The 18,504-nt window shown below is 46.1% G+C and overlaps 1 protein-coding gene across 1 annotated transcript in view; it reads left to right on the forward strand.

Moving 5' to 3' along the window:
* LOC127227500 (phosphofurin acidic cluster sorting protein 1-like) overlaps positions 1–4,967 on the forward strand; it is a 40,203-nt gene extending 35,236 nt beyond the window's left edge. Inside the window, exons 21-23 of the mRNA XM_051191870.1 lie at positions 2,000–2,226; positions 3,350–3,469; positions 3,577–4,967. Coding sequence (XP_051047827.1) covers positions 2,000–2,226; positions 3,350–3,469; positions 3,577–3,692 — 463 coding nt within the window. The 3' untranslated portion in view covers positions 3,693–4,967. The remainder of the gene's footprint in view (positions 1–1,999; positions 2,227–3,349; positions 3,470–3,576) is intronic.
* Positions 4,968–18,504: the final 13,537 nt, after the last annotated feature.

Here is an 18,504-nt window from a genome sequence, read left to right on the forward strand (position 1 = left end):
GGGTTATAAGAATAGCATGGAGCTGGGCGTTGGTGGCAAAATCCTTTAATCCCAGCACTGGGGAGGCAGAGGCAGGCTTATCTCTGTGAGTTCAAGGCCAGCCTGGTTAGCAGAGCTAGTTCCAGGACAGGCTCCAAAGCAATACAGAGAAACCCTGTCTCAAAAAAAAAAAAAGAGAGAAAGAAAAAAAAAAAGAATAACATGGGATTGGGAGTCAAGGATGCCTGGTTAGGATTGGGTGGCATCCCATCCTATGTGCACTATGTTGACTTAAGCAGGGTACTGAGCTTTAATTTCTGCTGTTCATAGAAGTGAAATGGCCTGTAAGGAGTACGGTTTTTCCTCCCACTGCCTGGTCTTGTCCCGCCGCTGCGCCAGCCCCAATTAACACACTGAGACTCTGTATTTGATATAATTCTGTTGGCCAGTTACTTGTTTCTTATAGGCTAGCTCTGTCTTAAGTATTAACCCATTTCTATGTATTTCCACGTGGTCTTACCAGCGAGAGGCGGCTGGCGGTTCTATTCTCTCCAGAATCTCCATCTTGACTCCTTACTCCTTCCTACTTCCTCTTTTCTCCTTGTCTCCTAGTCCCTCCTATTTTCCTTTGCAATCGGTCAACAGTGCTTTATTCAGTAACCAGTATGAGAAACATATTTACAGACCATCAATGGCCACTTCACAGGGATGTTTGAGGCCTGAGTAGCAATGGCAGTATCAGTATCTTCGCACCTGTCCCATGGGAGGCCCTGGAGCTGTGGCAGCCAGTGGCTCAGGTTCCAGGGTGGGCCTGCAATGTTCAGATGGCAAAGATCTTGTAACTGAGATTGCAGAGAGTGGTGGGAGGAAGACCACTTCTTTAGAATCTCAGGTACTTAAAGTTCAGGGAGATGGCCAGCAAGCTGGTTTCTGCCATTTCTGAGGGAGGTCAAGCAAAGGTGTAATGAGGGTGGAGAACAAAGATTTTCAGGCATGAAAAGCTGGGTGTAGCCTGGCACAGAATACAACATCTTTTTACTCATTGTTCTGTCTTCCTTATTTCCTTTCTTCATAGCTCCCAATGGGGAGGCATTACCAGTGGCCTTCCAGAAGTGCCCATTCCAGTGTCATATTTTGAGGAAGGAATGGACCCTGCGCTAGAGTCCAGCCCCTCTCCTCCTCACATTTCTCATCGTGGTCTTCTTCTGTCCCAGCAGGAGACTGTTTAGGAATGCAGCCACATTCTGCCTCAGCAATTTAGTACTTCTGGACTTACAGGAAGCCTGTTCTCTCCTATTTCATCCACTGCATGAAAGTCTTCTGTACATCTTGGCTTTGAGGACTGTGGAACCAGCCTACCTTGACCTCTTTTCTCATCCAGTTTAAGCTTGTTTTTTAATGGAGTCACCAAAGTGAGGCAGAAGAAGTCAGATGACTTTCCTAGCCTGGATACCTATTGTGTCTAACGCCTTCTTTCAAGAAAACACTCCATTTTCCCCCAGGAGCTAAAATTATCACTGAGCTAGAACTGCCACACATAAGCAAACGTGCAAGGCAGCACCCGCTGGCTCCCAAGGCAGCTGTGAAGCCGCAGTGCTGAGTCTCTCCAGCCATCTGCCTGCTCTGGGCCTTGGCTTTTGCGTGTGCATGTGTGCATGCATGAGTGCATGTGCGTATGTGTGCGAGTGCATGCATGTGCGCGCGCACATGCGTGTGTGTGTGTGTGTGTGTGTGTGTGTGTGTGTGTGTGTTTGTATATGTGTGCACACTTTCACAAAGCTTTCTGCTCTGCTTCCTTCATTTTGTTTTGATATCCTCACTGTGACTTGGGCTTTATGGTCTCATGGTTCTCCACCCCCCACATGAGCAGGTTCTGTGTGGCTGGCAGAGATGGAGCCAGCTGGCTGGTCTTCCTCCCCATCTCCTGCTCCCAAAAGCAGTTTCTTCTTCCCCCTCATTGGTCCCAAGTGATTAGGCACTGAGGTCAAAGCCAACAAATGTTTTCTTTTCACTTCTCCAGGAGCCCAAATAGCCCATATGGGGATGTGATTGGCCTCCAGGTGGACTACTGGCTGGGCCACCCTGGGGACCGAAGGAGAGAAGGTGACAAGAGGGATGCCAGCTCAAAGAATACCCTGAAGAGTGTCTTCCGCTCAGTACAGGTTTCTCGCCTGCCTCATGCAGGGGAAGCGCAGCTTTCTGGCACCATGGCAATGACTGTTGTCACCAAAGAGAAGAACAAGAAAGGTAAGCTAGGAAAGACAACACACTTTGGTGGCCTCCCAAGAACCTGTCCTAGGGTCTGGCCAGGGATCTGCTTCTGGATGGGATATGTGTATTAGTATATAGATCTTGAGGTCAGCCTAGGGTCCAAAAGCCAGCTCAGAGGACAAGGATGGATATGGGATGTAGAGGGCCAGCTCCATGGCCACCATAATTTTTGGAGCAGAACACTCATACCTAGGGATGGAAGCCATTCCAGGAAGTTTTGGGAGTGAAAGATAAGATTGTTTTTGAAAAATGATAAGAATCTAAGCCTAGTGGTATACATCTATAATCCCAGCATTTGGGAGACTGGGACAGAATTACATAATAAAACCATACCTTAAAATAATCACATGCACACCCAAGAGAATGGGGAGAATACAGCCCATTCTGGATAAAGGGGAAGATTTCAGAAGCAGAGTTGTGGCGTAGTCATGGATCCTGTTCTCCAGGAGAGTGAGAGAGGGATCCCTACCACCATAGATTACTGCTGGGGTAACCAGTTGGAACACTGCAGCTCCTGATGTGTGCCTGCAGCATGTCTGTGTGACCCCAAATGTGCCTCTATAGGAGCTCCCAGGCAGCAGGGCCTCTTGGTATGTGTGCCTCCTCCCTTCAGGGTTCTTGAGCCAGGCATGCAGTCAAGCCCACCACTAGACTGACATAGGGACCTTTGAGCAGCTCAGTAAGGGCCTGCTCTACTTGTCCTCCTTCCCAGAGAACAGCCAGCTGGGAGCACGTCCACATCTTGGGTGAAGGTAGTGTAAACATCTACCACTTCAAGTCACTCCTCAGCCACAGCCTTGGTGACCCAGACAGGGAGGCAGCCCCTGGCCCAAGGTGCCCAGAACACTCCCACAAGAAGAGATTTTGGAGACCATCTGGCCCCAGGGTCTTATTGTGCTGGTGAAGATAGGCCCAGGCAGAAGTGCAGAATCTTTAGCAGATTGACACAAGAGTTCAAAATTGCTCGCAAACAGTCAGCACCAGGAAGCAGGGGGAGCAAATTAACCTCCCCAACCCCAAGAAGGAAGCAGATGGGCTGGGAAGGAAAGGGATGGCTGCTTCCCAAATCTATGACAGGTGGTTCCTGTTGACTTTACAGTACCCACTATCTTCCTGAGCAAGAAGCCCCGGGAAAAGGAGGTGGACTCTAAGAGCCAGGTCATTGAGGGCATCAGCCGCCTCATCTGCTCTGCAAAGCAACAACAGACCATGCTGAGAGGTGCGATGGTGGTGGCAGCAGGGTGAGGGAGGGAGCCACATCCTCCCTGAGGGATAGGGAGATGGCTTTAGTTAACCCCATAACCTTTCTCTTCTCTATCACCCCAGTGTCCATCGATGGAGTTGAGTGGAGTGACATCAAGTTCTTCCAGCTGGCCGCCCAGTGGCCCACTCATGTCAAGCACTTTCCAGTGGGACTCTTCAGTGGCAGCAAGACTACCTGAGACCCTGCCTCCCAACCACTCCCTGGCACTGCCACCCAGCCTCACCAACTGCAGGCAGGGAAAGGCCAGCAAGCCCCGGCCTCACCTCCCTTTCCCAGCACTGGGGCCTGCCTCTACATACCCAGTCCTGAAGGACACTGCCACTGGGGATGCAGCCCTCCCCTCTCACTGCCCAGCTCATCTCTGGACTACCCTCCTCCCTCCTGTTCCAGGCCCAACAGAGCTGGGTGGTTCTGCCTTCTGGTGCCCATAATCCCTATAATTAAATAATCTGGACCTTCCTTCACCTCACTGACCCCCTGCAGCACTGGTTCCCTTTCTGGAAATGAAAAACCTGGAGTTCTGGTACACAGTGAGACAGCCTAGCACTTTACCATAGCCTGGCCACCAGGCCCTCGATTTCCAAGGTTCATCTGTTGGTTGCTACACAACCTGCCTTCCCCTACATAACGATGACAACTGTTACAGGGCTGGGGCCTCCTGTCATTCCTGTGACCTCGCATGCCCCAGTTTCCCAGTAGATTTGGGGGTACACCTGAGCATCCTGGTGTTTCTGGGATGGAGGGGGCTTCCCAGTATCTTCACATGCATGATTTCCTGCCAGTTCAAGTCTCTGTGAATGTCCTGTGTCCTAAGTGGTGTTTTGTTGTTGTTTTGTTTGTTTTGTTTTCCAGTTGTTTGGGTAACTTGTCCTGTGCACAGGTCCTGTCCTTGAGGCTCCCTCCTCCTTTGCCTCCTGTCTCCCACCTAAGATAGCTCTGTGGCTTCACTAGGTAGGAGGGAGCAAACCCTGCCCCCCAACATACACATTATCTGTGACTCTTATCCAGCCGTATGTCTCCCTTTTCCTGTGTCAGCTTGCCTCTCCTTCCCTGCTCTGCCTTCCCACTTCCTCCGTGGCAGAGCAGCAGTAAGAAGCCCGTCTCCACCAGGTCCTCTTCCAGGAGCCTTCGCTCTCAGCCATGGATGGGTCCCAGACCTACCTCAGCCTCCTCAGTGTCTTCAGGAGAGGCTGAGAAGGGACAGAGCTGACCCAGCCTCCATGCCCTCTGGCATCTCTGGAACTTGTCTGTTTCCCTCTCACTGCTTCTGAGCAGTGTGGCACAAAACTGCACTTGGAACATCGTTTTCTCATTCTCTACACCCCAGACTCTTTAAGTCCTTCTCCACTGCCCAGCCCTACTGTCCAGAGTGTCTCCTGGGCCTGAGAATAAGTGGGGTGGGAAGAATGGGGCCATGTTGGGTTTTTTCATTCAATAAACTGGTGATTTCTTACCAACTGCCTCGGGCTCTGCCCCTCGCTCTATTCCTGCAGCCATCCACCCTCATCAGACAGAATAAGCCAGAAAGGATTATACTTCTCTGTCCCTTCATTATGGAAACAGACTTGAAGATGGCTCCCCAGTATGAAAGCAAGCAAAAGGGCAGGTGCTGTTCCCATGTCAGCTCCTATTTTTCCTAAAACTCACCTCCCAAGGCAGTGGCACACAGGGACACGTGCCTCCCCTCTGAGTCCAAGTGGTCTCGCTTTGGCTGGTGGGTGTTTTGGAACCTGGATCCATCTGTTACTCTCCTGTTGGTCCTTGATCTGAGATAGGAACCAGTAGCCAATGTCCTAATTTTGTTTCCCATTGCTGTGATAAAGTGCTTTGATAAGCCAAGCAATGGTGGCACATGCCTTTAATCCCAGCATTCAGGAGGCAGAGGCAAGTGATCTCTTGAGTTCAAGGGCAGCTTGGTCTACAGAGTAAGTTCCAGGACAGCTAGGGCTACACACAATGAAACCTTGTCTTGAAGAGAGAGAGAGAGAGAGAGAGAGAGAGAGAATATCCTGACAAGCAACTGGAAGAATAAAAATTATTTGGTGGCTCAGCATTCCAGGTTACAGTACACCATTGCAGGGAAGTCACTGCAACAGGAACTTGAAATAGCTGGTCACATTACTCCTATAGTCTAGAACAGAAGGCAATGAATTAATGAGCACATGAAGTACTTGGCTCCTTTCCATTCAGTGCAAGACCCAGCTCACAAAATGATGCTGCCTATAGTGGGCAGGTCTTTCCACTAATATAGTTTTCCACGTTATTTAAATAATCCTTTTCCTAGTAATTCTAGATTGTGTGAAGGTGACATTTAAAACTAGCCACCACTACCAATGTCCTGGGTGTAAACTTTTCTACACTACAAGGGTACTTGACTCAGAGCCTCCATAGACGTACCCAAGACAAAGAAGGCTCACATAGAAGAGGAACACAACTTGACCTCACCATGCAGGTGTGGCCCCTAGGAACAGTGGCCATATGGAGCAGACTGTCAGTTATTCCTTATCCTATGCCTAGAAGCTCTGCTGTGAAGAACCCAGGGCCCACTCGGCTCAGTGACAGACTTTCTAGGCTGGCAATGGTACTTAACTCCCGAGAACCACAAGTTAACGAGTGCTGGGAAGTACCCCAGAGAAGACTGGAGAGCTAGCTGGGGAAAAGCACTTTGCCACACAAGCGGGATGAGCTGCCTTTGATCCCTGGAACCCATGTAAAATGGAAGTGGAGAACTGACTTCACAAAGTTCTCTGACCTCCACAGGGCTCTGTGAACCAGAAAGGCCACAGCAAAGTAAGGCCTGTGAGCAAAATGCATCAAGAGCGAGCTACTGTCACTTCACATCCTCATGTCAGGCTGTTTTCCTTATAGAACAGGCAGAAATTCCCTGGGCTTCTGAATCAAGGGTAGGTTTGATTCAAGAGTAGACTTGACCCTCTACTCAGGCAAGGACCACTCTGTCCTTCCTCCCAGGTCCTCCCTCAGCACGTGGCCTGAGACACAGGAACTTGGGCTCTGCCTATACCTCCTTCCAAATGCATTCACTAGGGTCCAGTGACCCTTCCTGCCCACTCCCTACAAGGAAACATCAAGAACCTACAGGCTTAGCCCTGAGAGTCTTAGTCACAATTGCTCTGATGACAATGATAGTTATTACACTAAGAAAACAGATCTCTACAATACCCACTTATCCCATCACAAAAGACATTGATGCTCAGCATTTTCTCATAGGCTATGGAGGAACCAGAGAGTGACTGGAGCCAAGAGGAGAAACCAAGATGTGCAGGAATGGTTTCTCCTATCAAGCAGGATACAACACTGAGATGTTGTCTAAGAATGGGGTACATTTTGATGTGCAAGTAAAAAAGCCCTATTTAGCCTGCACCAACTCTACCTGGCTTTTATTACATTTGGTGGGGGTTGAGCTCATGTGTGGTGATCACAGCACACCTTGCAGGAGCTGGTTTTCTCCTTATACCATATGGTTACTAGGATGTAGATGGAGTTTCTGTCCTTCCTGATCCCACAGCCATTTAGCCCCAAATAAACATACAGAGGCCCAAATAAACATACAGAGGCTCATACTAAGAATAAACTGTTTCGACAATGGCTCAGGTTTCTTATTGGCTAGCTCTCTTTTAAAAAAAGATTTTTTTCTTTTAATGTTTAATATATATATAGTGATCTACCTGAATGTACACCTGAGTGCCAGAAGAGGGCACCAGGTTGTGAACCACCATGTGGTTGCTGGGAATTGAACTCAGAACCTCTGGAAGAGCAACCAGTGTTCTTAACCTCTGAGACATCTCTGCAGCCCCTGGCTGACTTCCTCTTAATTAACCCATAACTATTAACCTATGCATTTCTACATGGCTTTATCTTACCAGAGAACGGCCAGCATCCTATCTTCCCAGTAGCTACATGGTCTCACTCTCTGCATCCTCTCCCCAGAACTCTCCTCGTCTGGTAGCCCACCTATACTTCCTGCCTGGCCACTGGCCAGTGTTTCATTCATCAGCCAATAAGAGAAACATATATACAGAAGGACATCCCCATCACTAGGAATTATCAGGTATGGCAGCAAGCACCTTTTCTTGGTGAGCTAGCTCACCATCCCAATTTTGTTTTTGTTGCTTTTGGTTTTTCAAAACAGGGGTTCTCTATGTATCCCTAGCTGTCCCGGAACTCACTCTGTAGACCAGGCTATCTTCAAACTCCTCCTGCTTCTGCCTCCCAAGTTCTAAGATTAAAGGTATATGTCACCATATATTTAAAATCTTAAAAGATTTTTAAAATTATTTTTATTTTATATGCATTGATTTTTTCCCTGCATGTTTGTCTATGTAAGGGTGTCAGATCTTGGAGTTACAGACAGTAGTGAGCTGCCATGTGGGTGCTGGGAATTGAACCTTGAATCCTCTGGAAAAGTAGTCAGAGATGTTAATTAACCAATGAGCCATCCTGCAAAGATTTATTTTTAAGTATGTATAGGGGTGTGTGTGTATGTGTGTGTGTGTGTTTGCATACAGGTATACACATGTGAGTACAAGGTGCCTGCAAAGGCCATAGGCATCAGATCCCCTAACTACTGAGCCATCTATCCACCACCACCCACCACCCCCATTTTAATTTTTTGTGTATTTTTTGCTTTTGAGACAGGGTCTTACTATGTAGCCAAGCTTGAATTCATGATCCTCCTGCCTCAGCCACTGGATGCTAGGATTATAGAACTGTGCCACCACAACCAGCAAAACTGTTTGAAAATAACTTATTTCATCTCCCAACTGCTGTGTCCATGGATGGAGCAACACACACACACACACACACACACTCGCCTCCCAGGACTCTGTCTTTGAGCCAGGCCTCTGCCAAGTGCTGCCTCCTCCACATGAGGTAAAAAAAAAAAAAAAAAAAAAAAAAAATCTTTGATCCCAGCACTAGACCCTCACTAGTTTAGCCACTGTGTTGACAACCTGGATCCTACAAACATCTCAACCGTCACCTGGCCAATGCAGGACTCTAATCCACTAGTCCATCTTCCCACTCTTGATAAGCAGCACGAGCATATACCCTGTATTCAGGCTTACCAGATACTACCCAGTCTATCAGTCACCTGTATCCATTCAGCAAACCTTGACTAAGGACGGCTAAATGAATGAGACACTTGATGGCTATGGAATCACATTTTTTCCTCCCTCCCTCCTTTCTTCTCATCCTTTTGAGATGGTGTGTTATGTTGCCTAGGCTGATCTAGAACTTCTGGTCTCAAGTGATCTTCTAGCTTTATCTATAACATGGATATATAAGAATCTGGGAAGCAATAGGCTGATGGATGTTTATTGGGGGAGAAATTACATTGAAACAGATGACCACCCACAGGTTCCCATCCCAAGAAAAGGGAGCAAGAGAGAGAGCTGGACTCTGGGACCCCAGACCTAGTCCCCCTTGGTCATGCCCACACCTGTTCCCACACCCCAATGGGTGTGGTCAGTACAACAGGTGCAGGTGGGGTGGATATCTCACTACATTTATCCTCACAGATAGCTGGGATCCCAGAGATGGCATACTGACTCTGGCAAAGAGCCAGATTCACCTAGGTGCTTACTCCAACCAGGAGGTACCTGGGTGGTTCCTGTCCCAGATCTGTTGATACAAGGATGTACCATTCTTGGGTTCTCATACATAGGGACTCAAGACTAGCAGAGAGATACACAGTTGCCATACAGCATGAGTTGGAAACCCTCAAGAAGATATATAATCCAACTTGGAGGGAGAAGGGTTCAAGATGTCCCACAGGAAATGGCATCTGAGTGGTATCTTAAAGATGCTTGAACAAGAATATGCTAGGTACAGGAAGCAGCATGTTTAAAAACCATTGGTAAGAGGAAGGGCAACCTACTCTGAGAAACATTGGTGATTCCCTGCCACTAAAAGGCAATGGAGAGCTGAAGAGAAAATTAGAGGCAGACCATGGGGACCTTGTGTCTACTGTCATTGCTGTCAGCCAGAACAAGGTTTGTACCCTTGGCCCTGAGACAGTTGTGAGACAACAGAATGACAATGGCCCCCCTGGATACAGAACACCAGAAGATGCAGGTTGCAATCTCCAAGGCAGGCCATAGGTTAAAGGGTACCATAAGTCTGGGTGTAGTTCTGCACACTAAGGAAGGCAGAACTCAGTGAGTTCAAGGTCAGCCTGGTCTGAGGACCAGGGAGTACCAGGATAGCCGGTGGTGCTACATAGGGAGACCCTGCCTCAAAAACAAAACAAAAAATCAGTCAAAAGGTACTGCAGCACTTTAGAAATAATGTTCTGATGGGCGAGCCAGTGATATCACTGAGCAGGTAAAGGCATTTGCCACAAAACCTGGTGGTTTTAATTCATTCCCAGGGGAGAAGGAGATAACACTAAGGAAATTTGTTCCCTGACACTACTCATGCTCCATGTATGAATCAGGAATTTTGAAGGACTGAATTACCTTGTCTTGGCAAAGTTAGGCAGACACTTTCGTGTCCTACATGTCCAATTTGGACAGCATGTTGTCAGCAGTCAAGGCAAGGGCAGTTTTTTTGCCTAGTGGCTAGCTTTTGCCACGAAGAAAATGAATTCCATATGGAGGTTCTTTGATGCCCATCATCCTTTTTCACTCTCATGAAAAGCCTTCTGTTATTAAAACATGCCATATTCTGTAGATCTCTGAAGTGTTTGAATACCACCTCTATATCTAAAAATATATCTCTGAATGACTCTGAAAACACCTAACATGACTATAAGTTTGATTGTTATAAGTGACTACTAACATGCATTTCTTTATTATTCTAAACAGTTTATAATAATAACTTTCAAGGACTATAAATTTATATTACATTGTTAAATGAGCTGCATAGGCATAATACCTTAAATAAGATTAGGAACATTATGACAAAAATAACTTTAAATTTGTCTCAGTATACAAAAATATCTTGAGTAGAAGCATATTTACAGTATAACAAAAATGACCTTAAATTTGTATCAATATATAAAAATACCTTAAACAAGAGTAGAAACAGGTATACAGTATAATAAAAATATTCTTAAATTTACATCAATATACAAAAGTAAATAGCAATGTACAATATTTAATAGTAGTTGCTCTTTTAGTTTAAAAGTAGAGTCAATAATCTATCCTTTTAACCCTATCATTTCTACAGTCCCCCCCACCACTTTTTTTTTTCAGAACATCCCTGAATCTAATCTCCTTTGATTAGCTTTTTCCTCACCATGATGAATAACAACTTGTAACCAACCACCCTAAACAATGACAAACATCCATAACCCACCAAATGATTAAAACCACCCACCCCATGTCTTGGGAATATGGGCATTATGTTCTCTAGACTGTTAACCAGTTGTCTGCAGACACTTGACATCTTTAGGGGACTCTAAGAAAATAGGATAATGGTCAAGTCCTGGGAGAACTAGCTATAGTATTTGTTGTCCTGTCTCCGAGTAATGGGAAAATGCAAGGCTTATCTGACATGTTGGCTAGTGTCTATGAGGCTGGACCATCTCAGCCAGCAATGTTGAAGTTGTTCTGGATGCAGAACTCTAAGGAAACTGCAACAGAGGCACCTGAGAGGCTGGGTCACCTGGGCCACCATTTTCATTGGTGTTTGGTCCCCTTGCTCTGTTTTGTAGAAGGCTTATTTGTAGTCAAGATTTTAGGTCATCTCCCCTGATCAAACCTGATCCTCTTTAACCTTGAATGAATCTGTAGCCTTTTGTTTCCTATGGAAACAAAAGCATAACCTCTAAAGTATCTGGGCTGGTTTAATTCAGCAGTTCCACTTACAATCCCACGTCTCTCAGCTGCTGCTGTTTGCTCATCAGCAATCAAAAATTTAAAGTCAACAAGACACCATATAGAATCCAGAGTCTTTGTGTATTTTCCATCTTCACATGGGTTATGCTTTTTATATTATTTTATTCTCTTTATAAAGACTTTATCTCATTATTTATAAGCTAATTTTTCTATGACTTTCTATACATCTTCTCTTTATTAAGTCCAGCACATTTTTAGACACACTGTAACTGTTTAGAGGTTTTCTATGTCTGGATTGTCTTCCCTGAGCACCTGCAGCATGCTCTCACCCAGTGAGAAAAATCTTAAACTACCACATCAGCCGCTGCACAGTTCAGCTTAGCACATAGTGCTGGCTTCAACCTGCACCAGTAGCCAGTAGGGCATCTCTGCATGCTGTCTCACCTACCCCTGAGACTGTAGTCACCATGAAGCTGTGTTTGACTCTGAAGCCAGCCGGATCTACAGAATGAGTTCTAGGACAGCCAAGTCTACACAAAGAAACCTGTCTCAAAAAAGAAGAAAAAGGAGGAGGAGGAGGAGAAGCAGCAGCAGCAGCAGCAGCCAAGCATGATGGTGGTTCATTCCTTTAAATGCCTTTAATCCATACACTAGAGCAACAGATGTTGGTGTTGGCAATCTCTATGAGTTTGAGCATAGCCTAACCTACATAGTTAAGACCCATTAATCACAGCATTTGGGAGGCAGAAGCAGGCAGATCTGAGTTTGAGGCCAGTCTGGTCTACACAGTTAGTTCCAGGAGAGCCAGGGATATACAGAAAAACTGTCTGGAAAAAAAACATGCCACACCAAAAGATCTTGTCTGAGAAAATGAAAAAGAAGTTATATACTGAGGATGTATACTAAAGGAAGGATGGAGAACAACTTCAGAGGCAGAATAAGCAGGGTGGGTAGTTAGAAAGCTGAGCTGATGTCCAGGGAAGTGGTACACACCTGCATCCCCTACTCAGGGGTGGGAAACAGGAAATCACAGGTGCAAAACTAGTGAGGAATGCACAGTGAGACTCTCAAAGCAGGAGGGGAGTGAGGGAAGAAGGGAGGAGGAAAAGGGAAAGGAGGGGGAAGGGCATCAGTAGTGCTGAAGGAGAGAAGATTGAGGACAGGACTGGCCATCTGTCCCACATGAGCAGATGGAAAGACAGCTCTGCAGGACACTTGAGAATGAGATACAGACATGAATGCTGTGCTGTACTGAGTGAATGTTGAATACAGGGGTCTGACTAGAGCTGGAACTTAGGCATTTTGGAAAGCGGAGGAAGGGAAGAGGGGTACACACCCCTCCATCTTTTCCATCCCCACTCCTGTTGGCCCCAAACACCGCAGCAGCTTCTGTTTGGGTTCAGGGTTCACCTCTGTATTTGCCACCAGTCTTCATTCCCTGTGTTTTCTTTCCAATAACACTGTAAACAGAAACTGTCCCATATTTTACACTTTTCTCCCTGCCCCTACTTTCCAGCACAAAGTCTGTCAACTCCTAAGCTTGTCTGTGTAGAAAACAGTAAGTATGAAAGGCTTCCTGTGAATGCTGTCTGCTGTTCTCAGTGCTTTCCATCACCCAGCAAGGCAGGTGTTAGGTAAGTCATTACTCAGAGGGAGAGCTGGGTGGAAACAACAGAGCATCCTAAAACACCACACAACTAGCAAACAGAAATGTGGCTTTGACTGTAGTGGAGTCTGACCCCTGTGCTCTTATTTTGTTATTCATGTGTATGGGTGCTTTTTGCCTGCATGTATGTTTGTGTACTATGTGTGTGCAGTGTGCAGGGGCCAGGAAAGGACACTGGATTGCTGGAACTGGAATTACAGAAAGTTGTAAACTGCCTTGTACTTGCTGGGAACCAAATCTGGGTCCTCTGCAAGAGCTATGTGTTCTCTTCACTGCCGAATCATCTCTCCAGCCTCCTGTGTGCCATCTTAAACAGGGTAGGAACTCTTCCAACCTGACTGGGAATTCACTGGAAGGGTATATGCAGATTAGCCATGTGGCTGCCAGGAGAGGAACCAGAGACCCTTCCTGAGAGCTTTGGGTGGACTTGAACCTGACTCGGTTGTAGAAAAAGCTGACAATTAGAAATGTCCATAGGAAAGGAGACACTTTATTTTAGGTTGCCAGTCTTGAGCACTTCTGGGTGAATCCACAGAAGTTTCAAGTGGCATTAGACCCTCAAAGAAAGTGCCCCAACCATTTCTGGAAAAGAAGTTGCCAGAAGAAAAAGAAGAATGTGGGGTGGGGGAGGAGCAGTGGAGTGCTTGGCACAGAGAATATAATAATAGTTGGGGCCAGGCAGTGGTGGCGCACACCTTTAGACCCAGCACTCGGGAGGCAGAGGCAGGCAGATCTCTGTGAGTTCGAGGCCAATCTGGTCTACAGAGTGAGTTCCAGGACAGTAACAGAAACTGTCTAAGTTAGGGTTTCTATTACTGTGAAGCGACACCGTGACCATGGCAACTCTTATAAGGAAAACATTTAGTTGGGGTGGCTCACTTACATTATCAGTCCATTATCATTGTGGTGAGGAGCACGATGGCATGGGGACAGACATGGTGCCAGAGAAGTAGCTGAGAGTCCTACATCTTACAGACAACAGGAAATGGACTGTGACACTGGATAGTATCTTGAGCATAGGAAAACTCAAAGTCTGCCCCCACAGTGACACACTTCTTTCAACAAAGTCACACACATACTCCAACAAAGTCACACCTTCTAATAGTGCCACTCCTATGAGCTTATGGGAGCCAATTGCACTCAAACTCCCACACTCCACTCCCTGGCCCCCCATAAGCTTGTAGCAATATCATAATATAAAATGCATTTAGTCCAACTTCAAAAGTCTGTCACAGTCTCAACAATGTTTAAAAATCCAAAGTTCAAGCTGGGGGGGGGGTCCATGCTTTTAGTCCCAGCACTTGGAAGGCAGAGGCAGACAGATCTCTGTGAGTTCAAGGCCAGCCTGGTCTACAAGAGCTAGTTTCAGGACAGCTTTCAAAACCACAGAGAAACCCTGTCTCAAAAAAAAAAAAAAAAAAAAAAAAAAAAACCCAAAGTTCAAAGAATCTTCTGAGATTCGTGTAATCGATTAACTGTAATCCACTACAAAATAAAAATAAAAAAAGCAGATCATAGCCAGGTGTTGGTGGTACACGCCTTTAATCCCAGCACTCCAGAGGCAGAGGCAGGTGGATCTCTGTGAGTTTCAGACTAGTCTGGTCTACAGAGCGAGTTCCAGAACAGGCTCCAAAACAATACAGAGAAACCCTGTCTCAAAACACCAAAACAAAACAAAAAAACAGATCACATTCTTCCAACATATAATTGCATAGGATACACATTACCATTCCAAAACACAGGGGAGGAAACATAGTAAGGAAACACTGGACCAAAGCAAGACCAAAAACCAGGTGGGCAAACTCCACAAACTCTGCATCTCCAGGTCTGATGACAAAGGGCTGTTTAGATCTCCAACTCCTTTCAGCTTTGTTGACTGCAACACACTTCTTTCTCTATAAGCAGCTCTCCCCAGCAGCTCTGGCATCTCCAACATCTTTGGGTCTTCAAAGCAGTCCAGGCTTTTCCATAACGCAATGGCCCCTGACACATGCCTGGTCTCAGTACTTTCCTTAGTGTTGGAGACAAATCCCATAGTTTTTTTTTTTTTTTTTTTCCTATCCTTAACTCTAAAGCCAGAACCATGTGGCTGAAGCTGCCAAATTCTGCTGCTTGCTGGGGCTGGAACATGGCCCCCTTATTCAATTGCATCTTCCTGTCCTTCAGTTCCTAAGCTTGGCTGTCCTGAAACTGGATCTGTAGACTAGGTTGGCCTCAAACTAAGAGATCTGCTAGCCTCTGCATCTGGAATGCTGGGATTAAAGGCATGCACCACCACACCCAGCCCTAAGCTTTTCTTTAATTCCTTTTCACAAGCTGGAAACTTAGCTGGGTGGGATCTTGCATGGAGGCCACCGCCCCCTTTATTCCATGCCCTGGTCTGTTCGTCTCCTTGAACACAGGACTTAGCTCACTCCACTCCCCGGTGCTCCTTTCCTCCTCAGGTTTACATTTTGTAATTTTCCCTTTCATTCTCAGTCTTCATTAGAGTAACCCTAATAAGCACACAACAGCGTCTACACTGGGCTGTTTGGACATTTCCTAGGCCAACAGAATTGATCCAAAACTCTTCACCTCGCCTCAGGCAGACTCTTTGATCAAGGGCAAAAAACAGCCACTTTCTTCACCAAAATATCACAAGAATGATCCAGGCAACATACTAAATTCTCCTCTAAAATCTCTCAACTGAGTCCCCCACAGTTCAAATAACTCTTAGCACCACACTGTCTTCCAAGATCCTACTAGTGTGGTCCATTAGGAAGCATTTAAAGTATCCACTGCTTTCTTAACCCAAAGTACCAAAGTCCATATTTTTCCAAACAAAAACATGGTCCGGCCAGTCCCTGGTGCCAACTTCTGTTTTAGTTAGGGTTTCTATTGCTGTGAAGAGACACCACGGCAACTCTTATAAGGAAAACATTATCATGGCGGGAAACATGGCAGCGTGCAGGCAGACATGGTCCTAGAGAAGTAGCTGAGAGTCCTATATCATGCAGGCAACAGGAAATGGACTGTGACACTTGACAATACCCTGGGCATAGGAGACCTCAAAGCTCTCCCCAACAGTGACCCACTTCTTCCAAAAAGGCCATACCTAATCCGACAAAGCTACACCTCCTAATGGTGCCATTCCCTTGAGCTTACTGGGGGGGGGGGGGGTTAATTACATTCAAACTACTTCAAAAACTGCCTCAAAAAAAAAAAAAAAAAAAGTTGGGCTGGAGAGTACTTACTGCTCATCCAAAGAACCCAGGTTTGAGTCCAAACACTGACATAACCACTGTCTATAACTCTAGTTCCAAAAGACCTAACACCCTCTCCTGAGCTTGGATGCTCCGTGCACACAGTGCTCAGATATACATGCAGGCAAAACATCTATACATTAAAGTTAAACTTTTTATTTTCTGAGACAGGGTTTCTCTATGAAGCCCTGGCTGTCCTGGAACCCACTATGTAGACCAGGCTGGCCTTGAACTCAAAGATTTACTTTCCTCTGCCTCCCTAGTGCTGGGATTAAAGGCATGAGCCACCACAATCTGGTTAAAAAAAAAAAAAAAAAGTAGCAAGAACAACTTCTGAAAATTTGGGGATGGGTGGGTGTGCTGTTGAGCATCACAGAAACAACCTGAGCTGAAACAGCCCCTCCACACCAATTCCCTCCTTTTTCTCCATTTACTGATCACCCATCAGCAGCCTGGCAGGAAATCAGCAGCTGCAAGTGGAGGAGACCAGGGCAGAGCAGGACAAATTGACAATCCCTCCCCTCAGGGAACACTGTAGTCCTCAGAGACTAGATAACAAGTCTTGTGGCTGGAAAGGTTAAACACAGACAAGGTTAAGCACTGAAAGCAAGATAAAGGGAAGAGAACAGTCAGGAACAGTCCAGCTCCCTCCCCCCCAGCACAGGGACACATAGCCAGCTTGCCTAATAGAAGCACAGAAGGAACCACTGAAGCTGGCATACACACCAACAAAAGCCACAAAGCAAGAGTGAACATTGTTCCTTATTTACCTGGGAAAAGGTGATGAAAAGGAGTGAGCCTCTTTGTTAAGTAGAGAAAAAAGGGAAGGGGCAGAGGTGGTGGGTAGTGTCTCATGCAGTGCAGGGGCCTACAGAAGCACTGAGTGTAGACACAGCAGGTGTCTACTTTTGGGGACCTTGCCTCAGGTGAATTGAAGGTATGCATTGTGCATTTTGGCATGCCTCTAGGCTTCTGTGTATGTTTCTTCACACACAGAGAAACCCCAGTTTGAAAGCAAACAAACAAAAAGATGGTTTCTGCTCAATAGTCTAGGATGGCCTTGAACTCAAAGATCCTAGTCTCATGCAGGAATTAAAGGTACTCACTACCACTCCTTTCATAATAAATTTTGAAATGTAATAACAATCACTGATAGAAGTAGCACAAGATCAAGGAGAACCTGATGGACTCTTACTGAAAAGTAAGTAGTAACTTAGTGTCTTATCAAACCACAAGCTTTACTGGTTGCTGCCAAAGTTGGGCTGATCTTGGGCTTCACAGGTGGAAAGATTATATTTTTGTTTATTTGCAACCCTGGGTATTGGACCCAGGGCTTCATAAATGGTACAGGTCCCTAGCCCCCATCCCTAGGTGACTCTACAGCTCACTCATTCTGGATCATTGGGCCCTGGGTTACCACCATGTTATGAGAAGCATCTAGGTTGATAGAAGGGTGAAGGGCCAGGAAACTCTTAACAGCACTTATTGAAAGACATGGGGCTAGAGCCCAGATAAAGAAAAGATTGAGTGGGATGCATCTCTTGTCTCTGAGTGTCTCCACTGACTAAAGGAAGCAGAGTTCTTGATGGAGACAAGCTATAAGAACAAAGGAAGACACTTTAAATAAAAAGTAACTGTTAAGCTAGAAATGTAGCAGAGCCCTTAGAATGCTTGCCTAGCATGCATGACATCTTGGTTCTGATCTCCAGCAAGCCATACAACTGGACATGGTAGTAATTTCAGCACATGGGATATGATGGCAGACAGAAGTTCACTATTAGCTACATAGCAAATTTGAGGCCAGCCTGAGCTGCCTGAGACCATGTCTCCAGGGTGGGGGTGAAGGGACTTTCTAATACTTTTGAGTATTTCAGGAGACAAGAGTGAGTTTCCTGTTACAGCATGTACTCAAGCTCAGAGTCCTGGGCAATTTCTGTGAAAAATGCCACCAAGTGCTGAACCTTGTTCCTGAGTTCATCATTACTCATCAGATAAACCCCAGGTCTCTAGGATGCCTGTTCCAGTTCTCACTGTGTGGATTTTGTCCCTGAGGTGTCTGTGGAGTGATCTTGCCATCAGCTCCTAGTTATCAACCAGGAAGTTGGGTGAGGGTGCGTGCCTGCTGTTACAGAGTCAACTCAAACCTAGGTTTGGAGGGACTGGTAAAGGGTAAGTGTATTCCTTGGCCTCTTTTCTCCCCTTCCAGATTTATATGTGAATGAGTGTTTTACCTGAAGTGTGTGTGTGTGTACCACATGGGTGCTTAGTGCCTTGCAGAAATCA

Source organism: Phodopus roborovskii, unplaced genomic scaffold (genome assembly GCF_943737965.1).
Source record: "Phodopus roborovskii unplaced genomic scaffold, PHOROB, whole genome shotgun sequence".
NCBI classification, from domain to species: domain Eukaryota; kingdom Metazoa; phylum Chordata; class Mammalia; order Rodentia; family Cricetidae; genus Phodopus; species Phodopus roborovskii.